The following is a 20,283-nucleotide window of genomic DNA, read 5'->3' on the forward strand; positions in this document are numbered from 1 at the left end:
CTTAATAAAACTGAGCAGAGTTGCAGATTCAAAGCATACCCCCCGCAAATAGTGGAGACACTTCTAGGGCCCATGGAAGACAAATATTTAGCATATACGGTAGCCCACCACACTCCAGTTACCAGAAAAGTCTTAATTGGGGACAAGATTACAACACTTCAGGTGGTCAAGGTGCTTTCCGGTCATTCAGAATACCAAAATGTATTACGCGTATAGTAGGAAGTTCTGAAAAGCTAGACGTATTATGCATGTAGTAGAAAGTTATTACAAGCTAGACATTTTCCTAGCCTTCAATCATATATGAAACTTACCTTACCGTATTTTAGCCAACATTGTAGCCCAAAGCAAGCCAATCCAAACATAAGATAAATTAGTGTCTTGTCAGGTTTGGATTGTGGGAAAGGGAAACAAAGAAGCAGCCTTTTAGGTCTTTTAGCTTCATTTGTTAGTGTAGATACATAGGTACCCATTTTTAAGGGCTGATGGCCATTCAGATCCTGGCTACTTTTGTCAGAATATTATTGTGAAAAAGCACTTATGTGGCTCACCGCTGTATCACTAAAGTAGGTAACTTAACAGTTATCATCCCTTACAATAAACGAGAATTCTTTGGAAACCTTGTCAACCAATGGTATTCACTATGTAACTTACAATCTATAGGGCCAAATCACTGTGGTTCACGGGCTGCATTGAGTAAAACAACCGCAAATTTAATATTGAAGTAAAAGTCAAATTATATTAGCTTTGGGAGAAAGTATTGCTGACACAGCAACACCAGTGACCATTATACTGGGTCCAGGGAAAGCAGAACCCAACTGCTCAATCACGTGGGTCACTCGCCAATTCTGTAGCTCAAAATCAAGGTGTTAAGGCTTAAGCTGAGGGCCTATGGAAGTACGTATACTAGAATTCTGTTGAGATCAGTGGGAATTTGTTCAGGACAAGTATGTGTTTCTATTTCTTCCTGCATTGAATTAAAGAAGTTTCAGCAGTGGAAGGTAACTTGAAAGGCAGAGATATACAAATAAATATTTATTGTAGAGATAATGGGTCACTTCAGAATAAGCAGTATGTGTAAATTATGTGTGAAGATTTTGATCATATTAAGATATATAAAAATGGCGGGATCCTTTATTGTCACTAAATGAGTGGTTGAGAATGTTTTACTTCAAATAATTGTTCTTCATAAAAATTTGCTGCCTGCATGTGTTTCAACACAGCACTTATTGCAAAAGATAAAAACTTTAAAAATCAGTAGCACCATATTATCAAATCAACTATGAGAATCCGACATGTACTCTTAAACTAGTCATGATATACTTTTTCTATGTCTGTTTTAAAATGAGGGGGATATATCCAACTGTGGGACATCCACTATGTGTGTGTGTATATAAGAGTGAAGCCTTAATCCTGCCTTTTTCGAATTTAATCATTCTTTAACATCCTTCCATTTTGTCACACACTTTGCCCTATTTACAGTCTTCTATTCCTGGCTGGCGCTTCAAGATCCTTTCACACCCGAACTAAGACTAGCTGTACGTGAGTGAAGGGAGCAATGTGTAATCCTGGCCCCAGGACTTACTGTCTTGGGTATGCCTTTCTTTCCTGTGCACTGACGGGATAACATCCTAATACAGTACAGTACTTGTTTCAGCTGACATGCTTTGATCAGCAATCTATCCATTCCCTGATCAGTCAATCTCCCCCACAATGCCGGCAAACGCTGTTAGCAAGCAAGCTCACATGTATCATCCAAGCAGCCATTAGAGGGCAGTCGCAATTCAGGAAGCAGAAGGGCGGTGAGAACTGCTGCAGCTGCTGGGGAACCGTGCGGCTAACTTTTCAGAAGACCGTGTCGCTTCGGCTCTCCTAAGCAAGAACCCTATTTTGACACCCATGCAGAGACTGGCCGCCGAAGCACAAATTTCTGAGGTAACAATGGGAGAAAGCAACATGTTAGAAAAGGAGAGGAGGAGCATAGTCCACCTAAATGGGGCCTCCCAAGGTTTTTTTCCGCCCTTCCAGACAAGGCCTCATCATGGCACCTATGTCACAAGGCGGGCCTACTGTGGTCTCAGGGCCTGAGAATAACCCGATATCGGGTGTCCTTTGAAACGCTATATCCCCTTTGTCTACGTGCCTGTTAAAACGGCTCAATGCGATTTACACTGAAACAAAAAACAAAAACCAGCATGCAAACACAATCATGCTTGAGACACAATGGCCCAGCTCCTTGCCTTCCCTACACAGAAAGCCAATTCAATCGCTATCCGCAAGCCACACCTAAGAGAAGCATTTGAAGAATAAAGGGTAAAAGATGTGCAGGCATTTAATCAATTAAACGTTTCTGTCTGCGTTCAGAACACAGTCCGGAATCCTGTTTTTCCCTGATATTTTCCCTCTCCCCAAACCGAGAGGACTAGAGACTTAACAGTGCAGTTCTCTCTCTCTCTTTGTGTGTTTTTTTTAAACTAGGTAGCAAATCCGTGTTCAGCGGGGTTTATGATGGTCAGTTAAGCGAGCAGGGTGCATATATGCCATTCCATAAGGGAGCTTCGGAACTGAAGGGGGTTGTGCTGTGCATATATCCATTCCCCACAAACCGTCTTAAAACTTTTGCTTCTTTTGAGAGCCCAGTTCTTGCACCTTCACGCGGCAGGAGCTCGACGAGCCCCTCACAACCGTGCCACTTTAAGCCTTTCGCGAGGAGGCCCGCTAGCGCGTGAAAGAAACCGGCGGTCGAAAAAAGCGGCTTCCGCGTCGCCTCCAGGCAGCCAGGCAGGCGGAGGGAAGAGGAGGCGGCGGCGGCGGCGGCGGCGACTCTTGTTCAATAACAATTCACGCCGGAGGGGAGGGGGGGGGACTATTGCCATGGCAACCCCGGCCTGCCTGTTGGGAAGAGGCCGCCGCGGCGGCGGCCTAAGACCTACATGGAGAGCGGCGGCGGTTTGACCGGCTTGGCCTCCGGGAGCCCTGAAGATCCCGGTCCGGCCCCGAGGCTTGCGACCGACATTCCCGTTCTCCCGAAAGGTAGTGGCTGGGGCTCTAGGCCGCACCTCGAGGCGGAGGGCGGGCGTGGTTTTATTTTTGCGAGGTAGGGGCCGGGATTCGGATTGTCGGGGACATAAACGCCGAGAAGCCGGCGCGGGGCTGAGGCTTAAAGAGTCGCCTCACTCTGCTCCTCTTCCTCCTCCACCCTCTTCGGGGCCCTTAAGGCCTCGCTTCCCTCTCGCGTCGCCAGTATCGCGACGGTGGGGATTTCCTTTAATTGTACGTAATATAAATATGAAAACATGTTATTATTTGCATTCCGGCTTCGTTCGGTTTTTAAAGTTTCCGAAGTGGTAACAAAAACCAGCACCGGTACGTTGCTTTCAGTGCATTAAGAAAACCACAAAATAATGGCCTATACTATAATATATTTTGCGCAAGGCTCGCCGTGAATAAATACCCTTTTACTCCAAAGTAGGCCCTCCTGCGTTACATGGGGCAAGTAAGACTTGTGTTGGGTCGCAGCCTAAAATGCCAAAGGGCGGGTGAATTAGGCCGCCAATAAATATGTATTTTTAATTTTTTTTTTCATGGCAAGAGGAAGCCATTTTGCAGGAGGGTGTAGCAGAGTTATGGGGCCATGTGAAAAAAGGCCTTTGATGGAAAATTACCTGAACAGGACGGAGGATACAGAAGGAAACGCTCATAATTAAACCTCAGACCAACAACCTCAGACAAACCTTGACCATCTGCCATTATGGCTGGAATGGGTGGGGGCTTGAGGCCAACAAAACCAGTAGGGCCACACGTTCTCCATCCCATTTTTAGGGCATTTTACTGCACCATAGCAGTAGGGGCAAAACAACACTAGGTACTGGTAGGTTGCAACCACCAGAAGTCCATTCATTCTTCACTTCAGGCCTTTGGATCATCCTCATCCATAGTGGAGGCAGCTATAGTTTCGCACATAGTATGTGTTCCCAAAGTTTTAGTCACACTTGCAAAGTCATATATGTCAAGGGGTCACAGCACTCATTCTTCTGTACTTTCATGGCCTTCTCAAATACTCAAGGAAGTGAATAATTAAGTGAAGACAAAAGACAGGAATAAACATTGCCTTGTGCTCTTGTTCCCAGTACTTGGGGTGATAATTTTTCTCTATACAGTATATTGTTCCATTGCTCTTTCAGAAGTACAACAGTTTGCTGCCATGAATGAGGAACCTGCCACTATTTGTTTCAATGAAGATGATTATTACTGTCCTGTTTGCCAAGATGTGTTTAAAACGCCTGTGAGGATTTCTGCTTGTCAGCATGTGTAGGTATCTATGTCTCTGGCCCATTTTTATTTGCCCCTCCCTTGTTAATTATGTATTTTCTCCCTTTCCTCATACTCTTCCTATCTAACTGATCTCAGCAAACATTTGAATTTTTTTAAGGAGGATGTTCTCTTGTTAACCCCACTTTTGAAGAGGATGAAACTACTTTAACATATGCTACACAAGTGCCAATTCATAAATTTTTGTAAGTGCTTATACTCTTGTGTATGCTGCATAGGATACTTTTTCTTGAATAATCACCACAGAAGCCCTCCATGAAGTTTGTGCTTGCTTGTTAAAAATACATCTACTGAGTCCTTTTGAGTTCCGTTTATTCCCATGCACAGCACAATTTTGAACATTTGCTAAGCTTTACTAAGCATCTTCAGTGCTGTAACCTAGATAATCTTAAAGCTAATTAGAATGGAAATAATTCCAGTTTTTGGATGTAGATAAGAATAGCCTTACTGCACCATATCTCATATAAGCAAATTCCATAATTCATTACATGCTGTGTGATATGCTGTGTGATAAAAGTTTTGGGTGTTTTTTTTTAGAATTTATTGAATCTTCTGTCATTCAGCTTCATTGTATGACCTCGAGTTCTAATATTATGAGAGATGGAGAAAACTTCCTTTTACTTTTTCAACATAAGCATAATTTTATAAATCTACATCATGATTCCTACCCATCTCCCCTCATTTGACTTTTTCTTCGGCACTATTAAAAGCACCAAATGTGATGGCTTTTCTCATCAGGAAAGTGCTTTAATTACCTTGGCAGTTATCTGTACCTTACTGTTTCAGATCTGGCTTAAGTGCAGATCTATATAAAGGTGTTTCAATTTTGAAAGTTTAATTTTGAATGTATTTCCTAATTATTCTTGGTGTATAGTTTGCCCTTTTCACAGCTGGTGTGCACTGGGTTTATTTTTCATTTTGTACTCTGTCATAACCCCTCAATATCTTTCTTGGGGAGTAACTGGCAGTTTTGATCCCCTGAAGTTAGGTTTTTTTTTGTCTCATTGTGCATCACTTTGAACCTCCTTTGTCACCCCCACCTCCCATTCACACAGTTTTGATATGTTTGGGATGTCTCTGCTGTCTCCTTGGATTTTTACCATCCTCTGGTGGTACCTCTGGAAACAGTGGTACCTCTGGATGCGAACAGGATCCGTTCCGGTGCCCCGTTCGCATGCAGAGCAGTACGCAGCCTGAAGCGCTGAATCTGTGCACGTTCGCCGTGCGATTTGGCGCTTCTGTCATGCGTGTGACGTCATTCAGCACATCTGCGCATGCGCGAATCGCCGAACCTGGAAGTAACCCGTTCCGAAACTTCCAGGTTCGGTGAGTTCGTAACCCGTGATGTACGCAACCCGCAGCGAACGTAACTAGAGGTTACTGTATACTGTAATCTGCAAATTTCGCTGCTTCACTGCTCTCCCCAACTTTAAATCATGAGTATAGGAGTCATGACAGACTGGTGAAAGTGGTATGCTGCAATAATAATGGGATTAGAATAACTATTAATTGGTAAAGCAAAACATTATTTTTGTACTCTACTCTATATTTGGCTTCAGGTTTTGCAGGAAATGTTTCTTAATGGCTATGAAAGAAGGTGGAACACATTGCCCACTATGCAGAGGCATTGTCACCCGAAAAGAAAAAGCACGTCCTAACAGAGCCTTAGATGTTGAAAACAACATGAAGAAGTTGGTGGGGAGCTGTAGATGCTGCGACAAACAGGTATAGTAGATGTAAAATTGTGTTAAAAGTGGGTAGAGGCTGAAACTGTAAGCCCTTTTGAAAACATGCATAGGCTTACATTGAAATAATACTATTTATTGCAGACAGGTGGGTAGTGCACCATCATCTGCTACCACATTTTACATTATGAAGATTCTGAGAAAAAGCAGACTCTGACTTTGATAACAAACAAGTGTTGCGACTAGGTACTGATAGAATGTATTCCTTCACTTTTTTGTTGTGATTAGGGAGCACACTATTAAATTAAAACTGTTAATAATACTAAAGAAGACATGGAAGTACAAGAATGGCTTGAGCAGTGACTGTAAGACTGTCTTAACCAGTATACACTTTGAATTACCTGATTGAAGCTAAAGCAACCCCCAAATATACAAAGAAGAAGCTAACCACATGTGCATTAACTTTTTATCTATCTTAAGGTCTTGGGAAGCTCAAATCATAGACTACTGTGAGTTTTATGATCTGTCATCTGATCTGGCTGTTCAACTCCTGTGTAAAACAAAAATATTTATAAGGCACGTAAGAAAATATGTGTTAACTAGTGTATTTCAGCCCATTCAATAACGGGCGCTAGAACATCCTAGGGTTCGGAGAGGCGCTTGCGCAGAGCTTCTCCGAACCCTGGGACCTGTCCTTGCTGTCGGCGGCAGGAGGACAGGAACGGAGGAGGAGAAAGTGCTGCTTTCTCCTCTGTTCCTCTCCTGCAGCCGCTTGCGCAGCGCTTCTCCGAACCCTGGGACCTGTCCTTGCTGTCGGCGGCAGGGGGACAGGAACGGAGGAGGAGAAAGCGCTGCTTTCTCCTCCTTCCTTCCTCTCCCGCAGCCGCCAACAGCAAGGACGCGGGACACAAACACCTACCTCGCCGCCCCTGCTTCGCGGCCTCCCGCCGCTCCTCTCACGGGCCAGGGAGGGTTGTGAGGAGGAGGCCTCCGCCGGCCTCCACCCTCGCTTCCCTGACGTTCCAGCCGGGAGCGGCGGTTGGAGGAGGCGGGGGGGGAGAGTGTGCGCGTGCAGTCTCTGCTGTCCAATCCCTGTGTCCCTGGGGCACATGTGCAGTAACCCAGGGACACACGGGAAAACTGGACGCAGAGACACTTGCATATTATTATATAGGATGTTAGTTGAGTGAGCTTTCAGTATTGCATATCAAGGGAATTTTGAAGAAAGTTGTGTAAACTAGTTGACATGATTTTCCTCAACTAGTCACCGGAGTAATTTTTTAGGTAACTATAGGATTGCCCATAAATGAGATTCAAGTCTAAATGAGACACAACTTTATTTACAGATAAGATTCTCGCGTATGAGACAGCACTATAAATCGTGTAAAAAGTATCAAGATGAGTATGGCGTTTCTTCTGTAATTCCAAGCTTAGACATATCTCAGGATTCAACAGGAAACAGGTAAATACCTATTTCCAAGTAGCTTTATACATTTTAATGCTTGCTTTTTTAAAAAATGTCACAAACTATTGTATATTGCCTGCTTTAGATTTGTCATGGGGGAAGTTGTTAAACAATGTAGTTTGGAATTTATTCACAGGGTGGTTGAAGTGTGACAGTAAAGTACACTTCATTATCCAAATGAGAACTTCCGACACAATGTTACAATTATCTTTTAGGCTTTGGAACTTAGTTCTGATTATGAAATGCCAAAAATCACCATTTAAATAAAAAAATAATTACCTTGTGTTTTGCAAACCTTTGTTTTGTTTGCAGTATGGGCACCAGGCTTCAGCAGCCCTTGGCATATTGGTGATAGTGCCCCTCCTCAAACAAAGGCAGGGCTCAGCCCTGCTTTAGGTGGCAGCTACATCCTTCTCTGCTACTGCTTTGGTGGTCTCAGTGCCACTCACTGTCCTCCACTCAGATGCACTTCCATGGACATGCAGCAGCACTTTTGAATGGGAGCTAAGCTCAGCTTCCTCCATGGTGGCCACCCAACACCTTAAGCAATGTTTGTGAAGTATTTTTTTTAAAAAAATATTTATTTAGATAAGAACATCTATAGTCCAATTCTAAACATGCATTTTTTGAAAGTTAGTCCCACTGGTATCAATGGGATTAATTTATTCATCATACTGCTTTGAATTGCAAACTCTTCTGTATTTAATTTGAAAATAAATTCTCGCGCTTTGTATGAAGTTTTAGGAGTGACTCTTCTACTTCGGAAGTTGGAGAAAATTCTAATCTACATGTTCCTGAAGAAGCTACAAGGTAGGGCCACCTTTGAAATAAATAACTACGTGGTCTTAGGTATTGGTGGGAAGGAGTGCCAACAAATGAAGGGAATCTTCAGTAAAAGACAAATTTTAAAACAAATACGGTATCATAGTCTAATGGCTCTGATGTATGCTCATGCAGGGACTTTAATCTGTGCATCCCCAGCTTTGAATGCAGAGATGCTTCCTTACTGATTTCGGTGTCAGGTATTAAAGTAAATAAAAAAGCTATTTCTCACCAGAACTTCATGCATGCATTGAATACCTCCCACTGGTTTGGAACGGGGCCCTTTTGGCTTACTTTATCTACCTTCAGTTCTTTTCACATATGTGTCAGGCATGGAGAATTATATTCCTGTATCAGTAACCTGAATATTTTGTATAAAAGTGGTTTTCAGCCTTTTTGAGCATTGGAAACCCCTAATGTGAAGGTTGCACAAAGCACATCACACTACAGTTAACGTTCCTCAAATACAATCCAAAACAAGGCAGAATTTAAAATGCTCTATTGGGTTTTTATCAAAATTCAAGTTTGGGGTTTAAAGTATTAAAACAGATTTGTGTCAAGGTATGTGATAAATAGGTATGTGATACCTTATAATATATTTAGGTCAGGTAAAATCAGGAAAATGAAATTTGATTTGTTTATTAGAAAAAGATATTCCAAAGAAAACCACTTTTTATATTTGAAGCAGTGCAAAGTAATCCTGTGATTTAGTGCAAAAACTGCTAGTGATAGATGAAAGAGATCCTGCTGAAAGACTAGGTAATCTTAAACTCCCCCCCCAAAAAAAACCCTTAAACTGAAAAATACACAGCATGACCTCTCTTCCATTGGCTTAGTAGATATTCTGTTATTCTTTTGTTTTAAATCGCACTGTAAACTGCCCTGGCATGATAGGAGCAGACTACAGTATATAAATACCTTAAATAAATCAGCAAGCTCTTGGGCAACAGAAAGGAAGAGATGCCAGGGATTAGGCTGGCGTTTATGCTTCAACCATGGTTGCACTTACTTTGATTCTGATAGAATTTGCTTCAGTCATGTTTGCTTCCAAGTAGACATTTATAGTATTGGACCACATGTGTTCCTATTGGAAGGAACAATGTATTAGGTTAGGAGGTGTTTCAATTATTTTAAGTCAGAACTTCCAAGATCCTTAGAAAATGGAGGATTCAGACTTCTTCATATGAACAGATTTAAAGGTCATTTGAGTCTCATTATTAAGTAGGTGTTATTTCTGTGCTGTGTACACGTGAATGAGACAATTCCACAACACTTGTGCATTGATTTTTAAAAGGGATACTCAAAGGGATAATAAAAAAACATGTTTTTATCATTTTCAGGTCAGGCCCTCTAATTCTCCAAATGTACACTGGCTAATCCAGCTGTTCCTTTCACATTCCACACCTCCTTTACTGTATACAGTACTTGCTTAGAGCCTTAGAACATACCAGCTGCATTCAAGTATGTTGAATTTTGACTTAGTGCTACATGAATCCACTACAGCAAGCCGCCTGTGTGCTTCCTCCATCTTCCTAAATGCCCAGGTGGAGGAGGGGAATCATTCATGTCCAAGACTCTTTGTGTCTCATACACGTATTATTTAGCCATGGTCTAGTGTTATGTCCAAGGGACCCAGGTGGCGCTGTGGGTTAAACCGCAGAGCCTAGGGCTTGCTGATCAGAAGCTCAGCGGTTCGAATCCCTGCAACGTGGTGAGTAGATAAATAGGTACCGCTACAGCAGGAAAGCAAACAGTGTTTCCATGTGCTGCTCTGGTTCACCAGAAGCGGCTTTGTCATGCTGGCCACATGACCTGGAAGCCGTACGCTGGCTCCCTCGGCCAGTAAAGCGAGATGAGCGCCGCAACCCCAGAGTTGTAATGGTCAGGAGTCCCTTTACCTTTACCTTTTTAGTGTTACGTCCAAATGTGGTCACTGTTCCTCAATATGGGTTTTGGTCTCATTTTATGCATTTCCTCCTCTTGCTGAAATTAATGGGGAAATGATTGTGGGTGAGAGAGTTCCTTGAACATGTAACATGCTGTTGCAGGGATTTTCATCCATGTGTGCCTCTTTCTCATATTTGTTTTCAGTGGACAGCCTACATTCAAATGCCCTCTGTGTCAAGAAAGTAACTTTACAAGGCAGACCTTATTGGATCACTGTAATGATAGGCACCTTTATCAACTAGTTCCAGTAGTGAGTATGTGTATATAAAAAAGAAAGTTTGTGAAGTTTTTATCCTAGTATGTATGAAATAAGAGCTCATTTTTTTAAAAAAATTATCTTAATTTTATGACAATAGCAATATTTTCAGAAAGAATGAGCTACCCTCTTCTCCCTTCAGCAATGGATCTCGCAGTTACAGTTTTATACTGAATGACATTTTCCCTTTTCCAATCTCTTTTTTTAAGTACTTAGATCTGTAATTACAAGACATGTTTTCCATTTTCAGTTTGGGATTATCATTGTTTTATTTAGTATTCAATATGTTTTCTTAAAGGACTGCCCTTCATTCTATTTTTTCTCAAGCTGCTGCACAATACATGGCTATTAAACACATTAAAGTCCATTTGAGTTCAGTGGAAGTGCTAAGAACTTAAGGAATGCCCACCTTTGTCAGGATGGTGCCCTGTTTTGCAAGTGGTGTCCAGTATTGTTTAAATGGGAGAAATTAGAGACATACACTATTTAAAAAACTTTTTGTCTTAAGTCCCATTTTCCAAGATTCGTTTTGTAAAAAGATTTCTTAAGGGCAGAAATAGACAAGTAGTATCTTCTTTAGAAACATAAATGTTCAGTGTCATTTCCTTCAAAGAATTTAAAGTATGTGTAGTTAACTTTTTAAAGTTTAATCTCTTCTATTCACATTCCTTCCAGGAGTATCCTTTTATTTTAAGAATATGTCCATTTTAAAGCATTTCTACGTAGTATGATTTTGATAGAAACTAATGTCTACTATCTAGTTATGCAATTTATGTGAGCAATTGTCTGCCTCTTGATTCTCTCTCTCTCTTTTAAAGATCTGTCCTATTTGTGTCTCTTTTCCATGGGGAGATCCTAACCGGGTTACTAGAGATTTTGTTGGCCATTTAAATCTAAGGCATCAGTTTGAGTATGGAGATTTTATGGTAAGAGCTTTTCTTTTGATCTTGCTCTCTATTTAAAATGTTCACATTTTTAAATCTCTATACTGGAAGACTAAATAAGAGCCCTGTTCATCTTGGTAAAAACACCTTCTATAGAAGATTGCCAGATTTAAATTACCCAGAAGCCTTGGAATTTCTACAGCTGCCCTGGTAAATTGTGAAATCTCTTTCCTAGGTATATTTGGAGAAAAGGCTAGAAAAGCACTTAGGGGATTTTGTGCATTTAAAACACTTCTACCCTGCTATTGGGCATAAAGGTTCCAAAATCAGTTTATACCTCAATAAACCGTGCATACACTAGACTCTACCCTCAAGCTTACAATTTAAAAGATAGGACACGCAAGGAAAAAGAGATGGGAAATGACAACAAAAGCAGACTTGGGCACTCTTCTCAAAAGTTACAGTATATAACAACCAGCTAAATTGGAAGTTGTTCAAGCAGCTTCATGGAATGACTGCTGTTGAGAGAGAACCAGCCAGTCTCAACAAACCTGGTGAGAATAGATAGCTCTGCTTCTCTCCTCTCCTCTGGTCTGTATCCTGACAGCATGGCTGTGGTGATAGTGAAAGGCAGATGGTGTCTCAGCAGGTCTAGTCCCCCCCCCAATCAAATGTCAACTGTTTACTTCTGCTGCCTGGCTGGGGAACAGTCTCTGGTGCTGGGATGCCAACAGGATTTTCTGGACCTGTTATACTTTACTTAGATTGGGTCCTCTGCAATCCCCTCAACAGTTCAAAACTTTTTTTTAAAAAAAAGCTGCTCTGTCTGGATTTTCACTTATTGAAATATGGCAACTCTGCCATTACAGCAAAATACTAAAATGAAACAAAAAGCGTGCAAATCCTGATAAATAACAGCAAGCAAAAATATTCTTAAATATGTGCAGTTTCACAGCTTTGGTGTCTGAACTACCAACTCTCAGCCTATCTTACCTCACAGGGCTGTTGTGAAGGTAAAAGCAGGGAGGGGAAGACAATGTACACAGGCTTTTGCTCCTGGGAGGAAAAGAAAGATACAAATATCCAAGCAGCAATAAATACTCTTAAGCATGTGTACTTTCACAACTCTCAACAAAACACACACAACATTTTGTCAACCTTAATAAACCAAAAACTATCCTTGTGTTAAAAGTACGGTCTAGGAATTTTAACTTCCTAGTGTAAGGTGTTTCATGATTCTGTTTGCTAATTCATTTTGTATCTTATATTTTGGTTTTATTGTTATTATTTATTATTAGATAACGGCCCAGTGATGTCAAGCAGACTAGGAAAATGGGGGGGGGGATCCATTTTTTTCCTCATTTATTTCACCGGAGTTATTTCTGAGTAAAACATATCAAAGCCAATTCTGTTTTATACCCCCTAAATTTCCACTGAATTAATACAAAATAACATAACTAATAATTGCTCCTTAACATTATCTCAAGTAAAAATACTGTTCCAAAACAACATTGCTTGCTCTTCCTTTAAATGTCCTGGTTAGATGTGAATCATTGCTATAACATCACTCATAATCAACATTTTGCAACCGTTCTGTTGGGGATATGTTTTGGGGGAAGTTCCAGTTTTTAGTAATCTGTTTTGCAGTTACTACCTTGTGTTTCTCCGAAAATAAGACACTGTCTTAGATTTATTTTTCTAAAAAAAACACCCCACTATGCCTTATTTTCAGGGGATGTCTTATTTTTTTCACTCCTCCTGCCGCGGCTGGCATTGCTGCTGCGCCTATCACTATGTCTTATTTTCGGGGTATGGCTTATATTCCTTGAATGCTTAAAAATCCTGCTATGGCTTATTTTATGACTACAGCTTAAAATAGGGGAAACGGTAGCATGTTAATTGCTAGAATGACTGCCTTCTTTTCTAAAAGATCACTTGTATCATTTAACAGACTATTCATATACATTTTCCCATTGTGTGCTCTTTGTTGTAGTAATTAATGCAGAGTACATGCTGAACTGTAGAGTGTAATAACTTGGTCTGGGGGAAAATTCTAAAACAATTTTGTTGTTGTTTGTATTTAGAATCCTCAGCTGGATGAGGAAACTCTGTTCCAAAATGCTGTTGAGGAATCTTGTCAAGAGAACCTTTGAAATCTCTAATTTGTTCACATCATTGCTTTCTGCGAGGGGAGAAGCTGCATCGGTGGTCTCAGTGTTAATAAAAGGGAACGCTTGTGTCCCGTTTAACTGTATAGCAGTATTTCCTCTGAATTTATTTTAAAATGCTTTTTATTTAAACTAACAAAAAAGCATGTTATATTATAATACTTTAATATGGGGTGTTTTTTCCTCCACATAATATTAGAAATATTGCAGATATCTGGCAAAAACGTTACTGTCTTTGAGATAAAGCTATTAAGAGCCATTTTGCATCATTTGTTTTGTTATTTTTAAAGAAGTGTTACACTATAGAGAGAAAAAATTGCACTGGGACAAAAGTTGAAGTATTGACATAAAGATAATAAGGACAGGGTGGTGGTTTTTTTTCCTTTTTTGGATGAGTTAAATAACTTCTGTGCTTACTAAATCTATGTTAAAAGCTAAAAAAACCCCCAATAATTTCTAGCCCAATACTATTCTAGCCCCAGCTAGTGTTTACATAAAAGAACATGCACACAGGGATTTTCTCAATGCTGTCAAGAATATCTTAAGTACAGGGACAATCTCTTAAGTGGCCACAATCTGGTGGCTTCCTAGCTATGGCATACTGAGTACCACTTGGTTATTTCCTAGACTCCAGCCACTTACTTGCAAAGTAGCCTATCTTAAATTGATAGGTTTAATTTATTTTATTCAGAGATTTGTTACTTGCTGCTTTTTGGATTGTATCATTCACTTGAGAAAGTTTATAAAAACTTTTTCCAGTTCTTTAACAAAATTTGGGATAAAAAAAGTCAGAATAATGAGCGGCTAGTATGTTGAAAATACTAACTTACTAAGGAAGTTTTATGGTAAGAAATAAAGAGGTATTTTATTGGAAGTGCTGTTTTAGGGGGAAATTGGTCTTGGGCCAATACCAACTTAATCTGATTTTAGATAGGAGCTTTCTGTTAAATTACCTCCTGAGCACTTGTTTCAAAGCCTAGTCCTGGAAACCATGGGAATACCTGTGCATCTTCAAAAGCCATTGTACATTTGAACACACTAAACATGGGGTTACCATTTCATGAGTCTCAGTGTCCAAACTCTCCTTGTTCAGGAAAGGGTGCAGTTGACATACCACCCAAAGCAGATGGTAGGCTGTCTGCCATGGAGGCCAAATGGGCCTCATTGCACAAAGATTGTTCCATAAATACTCCTAAACTCTCTGCATATTCCTTTAGAATGTAATCCAATCCAGAATAGGCAAGTCCCAAATTCTCAGGCATGGGAATCTGTCATCCAGAGCGTCCTTGTCTTAGCAAGATTCAGCTTCACTTTATAGGTCCTCATCCTACCCACCGAGTCCACACACTGCTTCATCTTGTGCATGCCCTCTTGACTGAGAATTAACAAAGAGCTGGGTGTCATCAGCACATTGATGGCACTGCCCCGAGTCTCCTGATGACTGCTTCTGTTGGCTTCATATAGATGTTTAATAACATTGGGGATAAAATAGTGTTGTGCAGTACTCCACAACTAAATCACAAGGGTACTGATACATAGTCCCTCAGTACTGTTATCTGAGACTAGCCCTACAAATAGGAATGGAACCACCACAGAGAAGTTCCTTCAACATCCAACTCACAGAAGGTACCATGGTCAGTGGTATCAAAGCTGCAGAGAGATAAGCAAGAGCAACAGAGTTGCACTCCCCATCTCTCCTCTGGGGAATATTATTCATAAGAGCAACCAAGGCTGATTTTGTGTTAAAAACATCCTGAACCCGTATTGGAGTGGGGGCAGCTAATAGTTTTCTTCCAAGAGTGTCTGCAGCTGCATTGCCACAGCCCTGAAGCACCTTGCCCATAAAGGGTATTAGACACTGGGTAGTAGTTGTGCTATTGGTATAATTAGGAATGATCAGATTCCCTCAGTACCATGTCATTGTTGCCTCTTGTCTCTGTAGCCTAATGCAGTATTAGGTTGCTTTAACAAAAGCTTAGTATGCAAGTCATGTGTGGTAATAGTTCTGCTGTATTCTGTGCTGGTCAGGCTGCCTCTGGAGAACTGAGGTCAGTTCTGAGTGTCTAGCACAGGGTGATCAGGTTAGTCTCCCCCCCCTTTAAATTATTTTTCATTTTTCACATCACACATAAAACAACATATTCACAACACACAATGTTGCTTAAAAATATCAACTCAGATTCTTACAGTACACTCCAGAAAAATCTTTCCACATATTACCATGCAATCTCGGTGTGTATGTGTGGGTATAAATATAATCTTGATGCATATACTCCAAAAATGGTTGTCAAACACAGAAAAGAAAGGGGTTAGAATTCCCTTTGGTTGCACGAATCTGGCACATCAGCTTTTCAGTCAGGGCTATTGTCCATGCTCGGAGTACCATGCTTTAATCTTCAAGCTCAAGGTAGTACACCTATTTCCACTGAGAGGAAGAACATTAAGAGTTATTTATGAGCAACTGGTGGAGTAGACATGGTCTTTATTCCAAGTAAAGCAAGTTGAGGGGAAGGTTGTAGGTCCATTTTGTATATTAAAATCAATTCTTTAAATACCAAAACCCAAAATTGATAAACATGCCCCAAACTTAGGGTCTTCCAATTCTATAGCCACTGTTTTCCTCTTGGATCTTGAATCAAAGACACCAAGACTTGGTATGCCTTAGTACAGGCATGTCAAACCTGCGGCCCTCCAGATGTTTTGGCCTACAACTCCCATGATCCCTAGCTAGCAGGACCAGTGGTTGGGGAAGATGGGAATTGTAGTCCAAAACATCTGGAGGGCCGCAGGTTTGACATGCCTGCCTTAGTATATAAGCAAGTGGGGCACTCCCAGACCAGATTTTAAATTTATCTTCACCAAGTTTTAAATTGTTAGGCATTATAATTATTGGCAGGACCTGAAATAGACAGAGAAACTTCAGAAGGATCAACATATTCATAGCCACAATATGGCTCAAGCAAGAAAGATTTAGACCTTCCCAGGATTTCAGTTCCCGTCTAACGAGATAACAAGGACTCAAAATTTGCTTTCCTTAAAGAGTGCAAGAATTTTGATATAAATATTCCCAGATATTTCAGCTTTTGAGGACAGATTATAAAACCCTCAATGCTTTGTATGAAAGTTTGAGACTGTAATAAACATAATTTCAGATTTGGTTTCAGAATTATTCAGTTCTTTAATAACTTCAAGTATTGCCAATTCTGGTTGTGATAACATGAGAGCTATGCCATCTGCAAAAAGGTTAGTATGCATTTTATTTTAATTTTTTTCACTTTCTATATTCACATTGTTTCTAATGACTATTGCCAATGGTCCAATAGGCAAGGCAACTAAAAGCAGAGACAAAGGACAATCTTGTTTTACTCTTTATAGAGGTTTCTGAGTCGAGACCATTACACAGACTGTAACAAAGGAATGTTTGTATACTTCAAAAGTTGAGTTAATAAACCACTCTCATGTTAAGTCTATACATCAATGATTTTAAAAAAAAGACAAACTCGGCCTGTTAAAGGCCTTGTAAAAAATCCCATGAGATTATTGCAAGTGGATTACCTTTCCTTTTACTATAATAAATGACATTCAAGGTGTCTTACTGGATCCACTTTGCCAGTGATACAGAAAGCCTACCTGGTCTGGGAAGGTAAAATTTGTAATGGAAACATTTAATCTGTTTGCTAAAATGTCTGTATACATCTTAGCTTCTTGGTATAACAGGGCTAATTGGATGCCACAATTCCTCTAGGTCAAGGTTTCTTCTAGCTTTCGGTAGCACTGTTATTTTAGATTGATGCCAGTAATACGGTGGAAGTTCCGCCAAAAGAACTTCATTAAACAACTTGGCTAGATGGACAGGCAGTTCATTTCTAAAATGTTTATAGAATGTTCCTGTAAAATTGCCAGCCTCCGGTGCTTTGTATCCTCATAGTTTTTTAATAGCTATTTGCACTGACTTTAATAGATTTATTCGAAGACTGCATATGATCCATTTCTAACTGTGTTAATGAAGTTTATCTAAATAGTCATTGATAGCAAACACAGACGTTGATGGTGAGCTGTGTAATTCTGAATAAAATTTATTAAATAATCCACATTTGTCTTTTTCTTTGTACTGAAAAATGCCAAAATCATCTTTTAAGTGTAGCACTCTTCTATAGGCAACCTTTTGTTTGTTTGTTTTTGTTTTATTAAAGATTTTCTTGGTTTAGTACATGCCTTGTCTCTTTTTTTACCTTGTACAGTCTTTCTTGCAAATCAGTTACATTTGTTGTGATACATTAGTGTTGAGTACAGTATAAGGTTGGGGAAGAAAGTGAGAGAGGGTGGGGTGGTGAGGCTTATCTTTTATATAGTGTACGTGAGGTTTTGTGTCAGCGTCAACTGGGTAGGTTCTCTTTCTATTCGTTTATTACATTTCCTTGCTAGTGAGAGGTATTGGGGGGCAATATTATTTCTTTGGTGGAGGATGTTATGTTACCGTCTTTTTTAGTGACAGTTTATTATTGTTTTGAGTGATTTCCCCCCTGCATCTATTTGCTAATAGTCTGGAGTTCTTTCCTCCATATTCGTAAAAGCATTGTTTAGAGTATGATATTAATCATTGTTTTATTGATTTCTAGAGAGTCATTTTCGTGGGTTTTTTTTGTTCTATGAGTTCAAGGAGGTTTTTTTTTTGCTCCTGTTGGTTTGTCGTGTGATGAGAGGGTCGTAATGTCTTGTTCTAATTTACCAATTTTTGAGGAGGTTTGTTTTTTAAGAGATGCCCTCACCTTTATGCAGGCTCCTCTGGTGACCACTTTCATTGTGCCCCAGAGGAGGGGGGCGTTGTTATGTCATCCACATAATTGTCCTTAAAAGTAGTTTTCATGAGACTCTCTCTAGCTAGTTGGTTTGTGGTTAGGATGGGGCTGAAGGATCATGCTGGGGTAATTTGTGCTTCCTTTCCTGAGGGTAGCTTCTACTGGGGCATGATCTGTGATTTTAATGTTACCAGTGTTTGTTGTTTCTACCAGGGGGATCAAGCCTTGTGTGAGCAGAATGCTGTCCAGTCTGGACATGGTGCCGTGACGTCCAGACTGGAATGTGGCTGGTGTCTCCCAGGTTCTTTTCTCCTCAGATGTCACAAAGGCCTCCGTTTTTAGCATTTTCAGTAGTTTGTCAGTGTCTCTAATTGTTTGGGGTTTCCCTCTGAGGAAGGTTGCCCAGGGGGTTGTTGGATGGATGTATTTTAGGGATGCCTCTCATATTTTGTTTGTTTCCTAGGATTGTTTCCTCTTGGGAGAAAGAATTTGTTTAGTGTTTCCTGGATGAACTGTAGTTGTTTTGTGTTTGGGGCATATATGGAGCCAATTGTCAGTTTAGTTTTGCCATAGTACCCCTTTAGCAAAAATGAATCTACCTTTTTGTGTTTTAACACTGTTGTGGCTTTAAAATTTAGGCCTCTACTGTGTATTATGGCTACTTCACAGGCCTTTCCTGAGCCAGGTGCCACCCATTGTTGACTGAAGTGGGGTTAGCTCAGGCTTTTGCTTCCTTTGGGTGGGTTGTGGAAGGCAATGTGTGGTTTCACTCACCAGAACAGACACTTGTGGAACAGAAGTAGAGGTCAAAAACTTTTCTCCATAAAGGCCATACTTTTTCTCCCTGGCTTTTTGGCTGCATATATTTTCTGGAAATGATCACTACTTAAAACATCTTTGGTTACTTTATAAAGGCAATGCTGCCAAGGGATTGAGAAGTTTGGTAACTTGACACAAGGTGGTATTCCACCAAGTTTTACTCAGAGTAGATCCATTGAAATTAATGGCCCTAACTTAGTCATTAAGTTCAGGGGGTCTATTCTGAGTCAGACTTGTTGAGTACCATCCTTGGTTTTCTTCTGAACATCACATGTAAAAGTTTGATTCTCAGCAGTTGAATGGTACAGAATTGACTTTTCCTTTTCTAACTTCCCTAAAAATAATATGATTCAATCACTAGGGGGCACCAAGTACTTTTTAAAGACATTGCTCTAAGATGCAATTTTAAAAAATCATTCTGAAAATGTTTTTGTCCTCTACATTCATTCCACAGGTGTTTGTTCTGATTTTGTGGTCTTTTTAAATTTGCACATTTTTCAGTCAAATGTGTGTTGTACAGCTTGTGAATATATCTGCACGACAGTACTGCAAATGAAATGTGTTTTCCAAGGGTGTTCACAGTATATAGAAAAGCAGGAACATATACAATACCATTGATCCATCTAGCTCAATATTGTGTACACTGACTGGGAGCAATTGCAGGATTTTCAAACAGGGAACAAGCCCAGTCCTAGTGGTAGACGTTGAGGCAACACACATTGCTAGTTTTTCTATGCAGGATACGACTGCAATAAACTGGATTTTAATGCATCCCTAATAATCAGAATTTCCCTTTTGGTGTTTTTAGGTTTTCTTAATAACCTTTGGCATGATGATAGAAGCTGCACAAATGTTCCGCAGGAAACAGCCACCATAACCAGAAACAAAATCATTGTATGGGACATATCCGGGAAGATTCAAGGCATGCCCATAGGCAAGCTCTCCAACCCGATGTTCTAGAAATACAACCCACAATCACTCTGTGTTGGCACATTGCAACTTACAGGCAACTTAGCAAGACTCCCGTCTTGTTCATCTTGGTAAGGCACGCTGCTATATCTGTGTCAACACAACAATATCAATAGCGTAAAGCTATGTATTGTGTTTAG

General features: G+C 40.3%; 2 protein-coding genes across 7 annotated transcripts in view; both read left to right on the plus strand.

Moving 5' to 3' along the window:
* The first annotated feature begins 1,820 nt into the window (after nt 1-1,820).
* On the plus strand, nt 1,821-13,815 carry RNF138 (ring finger protein 138). Of its 6 annotated transcripts, none has more exons than XM_088675443.1 (8): nt 1,821-1,932; nt 4,182-4,308; nt 5,889-6,054; nt 7,361-7,476; nt 8,218-8,289; nt 10,393-10,502; nt 11,357-11,430; nt 13,473-13,815. In XM_088675443.1, exons 2-8 carry the CDS (start codon nt 4,202-4,204, stop codon nt 13,539-13,541), a joined length of 714 nt encoding a protein of 237 aa, XP_088531569.1. In that variant the 5' UTR covers nt 1,821-1,932; nt 4,182-4,201; the 3' UTR covers nt 13,542-13,815. The 6 variants fall into 6 exon arrangements, 5 of the variants coding, with proteins under 5 accessions (XP_088531569.1, XP_034981045.3, XP_088531567.1 ...); XM_035125154.3 differs by having other exon boundaries at nt 10,393-10,498; nt 11,323-11,430; XR_015951468.1 differs by having other exon boundaries at nt 1,838-3,030; nt 11,323-11,430.
* Nucleotides 13,816-17,756: 3,941 nt separating this feature from the next.
* MEP1B (meprin A subunit beta) overlaps nt 17,757-20,283 on the plus strand; it is a 32,191-nt gene continuing 29,664 nt past the window's right edge. Inside the window, exon 1 of the mRNA XM_088675440.1 lies at nt 17,757-20,214. The gene's annotated coding sequence lies outside the window, so the exon portion shown is untranslated. The remainder of the gene's footprint in view (nt 20,215-20,283) is intronic.

This window comes from Zootoca vivipara, chromosome 8, assembly GCF_965207765.1.
Source record: "Zootoca vivipara chromosome 8, rZooViv2.hap1.1, whole genome shotgun sequence".
Lineage (NCBI taxonomy): Eukaryota > Metazoa > Chordata > Lepidosauria > Squamata > Lacertidae > Zootoca > Zootoca vivipara.

Excerpts from the sequence above, each read along its gene's own strand:
- RNF138 (XM_035125153.3), top strand. The coding sequence starts at position 2,931 with ATGGAGAGCGGCGGCGGTTTGACCGGCTTGGCCTCCGGGAGCCCTGAA. Across the intron at positions 6,055-7,360 it reads GTAGATGCTGCGACAAACAG|ATAAGATTCTCGCGTATGAG; the intron begins GTATAGTAGATG and ends CTTTATTTACAG. Across the intron at positions 8,290-10,392 it reads GTTCCTGAAGAAGCTACAAG|TGGACAGCCTACATTCAAAT; the intron begins GTAGGGCCACCT and ends ATTTGTTTTCAG.